Source organism: Neolamprologus multifasciatus, chromosome 23 (genome assembly GCF_963576455.1).
Source record: "Neolamprologus multifasciatus chromosome 23, fNeoMul1.2, whole genome shotgun sequence".
Lineage (NCBI taxonomy): Eukaryota > Metazoa > Chordata > Actinopteri > Cichliformes > Cichlidae > Neolamprologus > Neolamprologus multifasciatus.
This window is the reverse complement of record NC_140460.1, coordinates 4,993,165-4,998,704: the sequence shown is the minus strand read 5'-3', so window position 1 is coordinate 4,998,704 and position 5,540 is coordinate 4,993,165. Positions and strand designations below refer to the sequence as shown.

Below are 5,540 nucleotides of genomic sequence, written 5' to 3'. Positions count from 1 at the left end.
GCGTTATCGCTTTTCAGGTAATGGAGGGTGACTGGAGGACAAAGCAGAACCCAAAGGAGAGCGCTTATTTTATGGAGGACAACTGAGGAGGGCGGAAGCAATTTGTTAATCCAGTTTTTATTTTATTTTATTTTTCCCCGGTTCACAGAAGGAGCAGAGCAAAGAATTAAAACGGAAAGCCGCTCTTCTGTCTTTAAGCGTTATCAATATTATTATCATTATTATTATTATTATTATTATTATTATTATTATTATTATATCCGTTCAGGTAGTATTTAATTTTTAAAACTCGCCGAGCTATGAATGATAAACTAATGTTAAAATTTTTACCCAGCGATTACTTACTTTTTATTATCTAATCAAAACGCGTTTACAATAAATAACCAACTATTTTTTTTAAATGCAATTTTTAAAAATAAATAAATAAATGAAATAAACGAAAAAAAAATATTTATATATGAGGTGAACAAAATCAGAGCAAACGAAATTGTGGAACCTAAAAAAAGAAAACACTATTTAAAAATTATTATTATTATTATTATTATTATTATTATTATTATTATTATTTCAACAACTAAAAGAGAAACACCTAATATAGAACCAAAGCCGTCATTAATAATTTATGTTACCGTTTCAAGCTTCAAATGAGGAGGAAAAAAAGACAAAAAACGAAATTCGGATGAAAACTGGTCTAACTCGCGTGTTTAAATCACCAAGCAGAGAACAACATATTCATGCAGTCCGCAGTATATGGATGAAACAAAAAGTGGCGCATTTTCTGTACTTTTTAACTTTTAAACGGATCATGTGCGAAACAAATATTTAAAGCTTAGCGTTGTCATTAATGTGAACGCTCTGGTTTTCCCGCGACATTTAGCAGCATCGACAGCTTCTTCCACTTTTTGTAGCAAATATATTACGAAAAAAAAATATATTGTGTGTCGACAGAGAAAAATCTTGCCTCTCTTTGAACTAATGAAATAAATGATACTTACCTTTACGGATGAGATTACAGTCACGCATCATCTTTTATTTTGAGTATTTTAAGTCTTAAAAATATTCTGCGATTGGATGTAGATGCAGGAATAGCGATTTCATATCCTAACAATCATGTCGCCAAGTTAAACTCGTTTTTTAAATCGAGATATATACAGAAACTTCCTGGAACGTTTGAAAATTTCCTTCATTTTAAGTTTTTTTTTTTTTTTTCATTACATTTCTAATGGTCCTGCTTGGCATCGCACCGGAAGTCTGGTTTACCATAATAAATGAAAAAAAAACCACGGGCTATTGTTTTAAATCTATGAAATTCTGTTTTGGGGGTAATACACTGCATCGATTTGAGCTTTCCGGGAACTCCCTTCAGATTCTTAACACTTGATATTTGGAAAAAAGAACTCAGGTGGACACAGTTGAAAAAAGAGGCAAGCCAATCAGATTGCTCCTTCCCCCTTTGGCCAATGACAGACGCCACATTGTTGTCAAATTTGTCTAATGAAAACGTAGGAGCAACAATAGAGAGAGGAGAGAGGGATCTGTATCCACTGACAATCTCTGGAGGAAGTTAGTGTCTCAGGCTGCGGCGAGTAACAACCTCAGCTCCTCCTGGACAGTTTGAACTTTCTGTCGGGGAGGAATGATCGCTCCTCTCTGCTCAGACTCTTGTCGGATTTAAAGTTGACTTTAAAGTCAGATTTTTGCTTCTTCGGCAGAGAACACTTGGACAGTTTCCACCAGACTTTCGATCATAAATTGTTATTTTTTCCCCTCCTGTTTCTGTCTGACAGCAGAAATCGGTGACTTCACCTGTTGCCCGGAGGTGCTAAGAACCGCCGGACAGATGTGATCAGTCCAACGTCGGTTTAACTAAAGCAGATCGTTCAAACGTCGCCGATTTCTCGTTAAAACGTTCGTTTTGCTGGTGAGGAACGCGGGCATGGATCTGAGACCGGAGCTCCCCACAGTCTCCTCCGCCTCGCAAGTCCACCCCGGAGCGGCGGCAGCGGCCGCGGCAGCCTCCATTCCGGTGTCCATGGCCAGTAACCTGCTGCGAGGGCCCCCGCTCCTCCTGCGGGCCGCAGACAAGTACCCGCGCACTCCGAAGTGCGCCCGCTGCAGGAACCACGGCGTGGTGTCCGCGCTGAAGGGCCACAAGCGCTACTGCCGCTGGAAGGACTGCATGTGCGCCAAGTGCACCTTGATCGCAGAGAGGCAGCGGGTGATGGCGGCTCAGGTGGCGCTCCGGCGGCAGCAGGCGCAGGAGGAGAACGAAGCCCGGGAGCTGCAGCTGCTCTACGGCACGGCGGAGGGACTCGCTATCGCCGCCGCCAACGGCATCATCCCACCCCGGCCGAACTACGAGGTGTTTGGTTCCGTCAGCAGCGAAAGCAACTCAGGTGAGCGGATCAAGCTTCGCTGTAATGTTAAAGAAGCACGTGAGAAGGTGGTAAATCAGTGTGTTAAACTAAAAGGCTTTATCTGTCATCAAACTGCGACTCTGTTAAACGCAGAATCATTTAACCCTAAACACTGAGCCTAATCAGCTGTCACAGCATAAACGCTGATGATGACGTTTGTTTAACCTTTACAAATTAAATTCTGATATTTGAGCTCACGTGTTAAATCTGCTGTTTAAATACTGGTATGTCTGTCGCTTTACTGCCTCGTTATTGATGTGATTGTTGTACTGATTATGACTCTGTGCTGATACGCTTTTGATGGCCTTCTGTTTTATGCTTTCATTCAGTCTTACACACTCTGGTTCTGTCAGCAGATTCAAGCATCCAGAAGTATGAGCTGTTTCCTAAGAACCAGCTCTCCGGGTCCGCCACACCTCAACCATCTGCGGGGAAACCGGCTTCCACCGAAGGTGACTCAGCCCCCGGCATCTCGTCCCCGGACGGCCGACACGGAGGCTCTGGTTCGGAGAACGGGGATAGCGAGTCTTTCATCAGCTCACCGGTATCCAAGCCTTTGAAAGACGGAGAAGAAACTCCAGGGTCCGTCAGCTCCATCGGCTCGGATTCGGGTTCTGAGACCGACAAAGACGAGCAGGAGCCTTCCCCTTCTTCTGCGGCCTCTCGGCACATGAACGCCATCGACATCCTCACCCGAGTATTTCCCAGCCACAAGCGAAGCGTCCTGGAGCTCGTCCTGCAGGGCTGTGGCAAAGATGTGGTGCAGGCCATCGAGCAGATCCTCAACAACAGCGGCGCTCAGGGCCCCAACAAGGCGACAGACGAGGCGTGGACGGCAGAGAGGATGCTCCAAAATGCGCAGCAGCCTCCGGCGGCATCCGCAACCACAACAGCCCCGACGAGGCCCATGCTCCCCGGGGCTATGACGCTGAGCAACCGCTCTGCGTTTTCTCCTCTGCAGCCAAACGCACCGCACTTTGGCGCAGACCCTAGCACCTACCCGCTGGGCACACACTTGGGACTGAACCCGCTGCGGTTGGCCTACTCGGCGCACAGCCGGGGACTGGCTTTCATGACACCTTACTCCACCACCGGGCTCATGCCCACTTTGGGCTTCAGACCTCCAATGGACTATGCATTTAGCGACCTGATAAGAGACAGGACAATGCTGCACAAGGAGCAAGGCTATGCCAGCGGCCTGTATGGGCCTTTGGTCAACAACACGCCGGAGAAACAGTGAAGCCGGTGGACTGATCATAGAGACACATTCCATTGTATTTGTAGCCACAAGTGTTGAAAATGTGTGATGTGTTCTGGCTACGGGCTGCTGTACATAATAGGATTATCTGGCTTGTAGTCAAATGATCTGAGAGGGATTTAAAAAAGAAAAGAAAAGAAACTAAACCACTTATGTGTAACTCTCCAAAATAATTTTATATGTTAGACCACAAAAGTTTGAATGGCAACCCCTATGTTTGAACTTTACTACGCCATCAGTAAAATGACGTAAAACCGAATGTATTTATAAACTGCAGAATGAAATGAATCCCGATCAGGCTGGAAGAGTAAAAACTAAACTGACACACAAAAGCAAAAGTACGAAGTACGAAGAAATTATTTATCAAAGAGTTCTGACTTTTTAGAGCCTATCAAATTTTACCACATACACACAAGCGCGCACACACGCACGAGTAAAATAAGTTATTAAAACACGTAGTTTACTTGTTAACCCCGTTTCCTGCTGTAAAAGTTGACCTATAACGTGTAAATGCCATTCATGTTTCTTTTTTTATGTATTATTTCAGTTATCTCACCTTTGTATTTCATTTTGTTTTTTTAGTTTATGTCCAACTGCCTGTATTATATATTGCATTTGGTAATATGAAATCACTATGCCTATATTTGACTTTTCATTTATCCATTAGTCAGCGCAAATATTTTGTGACAAAGTGTTGGATTCAGTTAGTTCCTCCTCAGATGTTACACGCTGTGCTGTCACAATGTATCAAAACGCTGGAAAAAAAATAAATGTTATTTTAAACAAGTGGAACATCACACTTATTAATGATGCTTTCACTGATAAACCTTTCCTGCGTAAAATCTATTTATTCTGCAAAGGTCACCCCAGATATTCTGATATGGAAAGGACACAGAATGTTAGCAATTTACAGCAAATCCAAGACATTTCATCTGGATAGATAGCAGGGTTAAAAATGACAAATATAACAGTACATTCTACTTCTTTTTTTAACAAGAAAAAAAAGAACATTTTCTACAGAATCTTACAAAGCAGACAGAATATTTTATATATATAATCCAGTCAGTACCAGTCTGGCTCACAACACGCAGGACAATGCATACAAATAGCCAATATTCCCGCTATAATAAAACATTTAATAAACTAACTCCTTTGGGGTTTTGACTCTTCTGGTTCACTCAGGGTCAGACACAGATGCTTTTTCTTCTCGCTCTTATATAGTTTGCCGGATATTACTACAGCCACCAGCATAGTTTCAAGTAGAGCGAAGCTTTGGTCAATAAGTAGCTGTACAGGAGAACAAAAAGTATTATTTTTACTGGTATGAGATTATATGCTTCTGTAACGCGTCAGCAGGTCAGATTCAGCTGGTGGACACCCGAAGGTTCCTATAGTTGGTTTACAGTAACTTTCCCTTCATTAAATCAGCGTGTTGTATAAAATAGTAACAGTTACATTTTCCAAACTACATTTGTTAAGGTGACTATGCAGATTAACTCTGTAGGTGAAACAGTTGCGTGACTGCGTAACGTCACAACTGCCGTGAAATCGCACACAAGAAGAAAAAAGTGTAAAGTTTATGACTGTAACTGGAGAAGAAGGTGAAACAAATTAAACGTTTATCGAACAAGTAATGCTTTCTTTACTCTTATATTATTATTATTATTATTATTATTATTATTGAAACAACATGGCTTTGCATAATTTAATATTCTCTCATGATGATCCTCTTATTCATGGTTATGATGAAAATAATAATAATATTAATAACAACCATTTTTATTTTATTTTATTATTATTTTTTTAGCAGTGCACGTATCAATTCTAAATCCTTCCCCCAGCTGTTAAAATAACGTTATCATGCA

At 41.8% G+C, this 5,540-nt stretch overlaps 1 protein-coding gene across 2 annotated transcripts; it reads left to right on the top strand.

Annotated features, from left to right (window-relative positions):
- The first annotated feature begins 539 nt into the window (after positions 1 to 539).
- On the top strand, positions 540 to 3,812 carry dmrta2 (DMRT-like family A2). Of its 2 annotated transcripts, none has more exons than XM_085152479.1 (2): positions 540 to 2,396; positions 2,771 to 3,812. In XM_085152479.1, the coding sequence occupies exons 1-2, from the start codon at positions 1,937 to 1,939 to the stop codon at positions 3,655 to 3,657; spliced, it is 1,347 nt and encodes a 448-aa protein (XP_085008605.1). In that variant the 5' UTR covers positions 540 to 1,936; the 3' UTR covers positions 3,658 to 3,812. The 2 variants fall into 2 exon arrangements, with proteins under 2 accessions (XP_085008605.1, XP_085008606.1); XM_085152480.1 differs by having other exon boundaries at positions 545 to 2,396; positions 2,774 to 3,812.
- Positions 3,813 to 5,540: the final 1,728 nt, after the last annotated feature.

Bases quoted from the DNA above. Each gene is read 5' to 3' on its own strand.
- dmrta2 (XM_085152479.1), top strand. From the start codon at position 1,937: ATGGATCTGAGACCGGAGCTCCCCACAGTCTCCTCCGCCTCGCAAGTC. The intron at 2,397-2,770 runs GTGAGCGGATCA...TGGTTCTGTCAG, and splicing joins CAGCAGCGAAAGCAACTCAG to CAGATTCAAGCATCCAGAAG.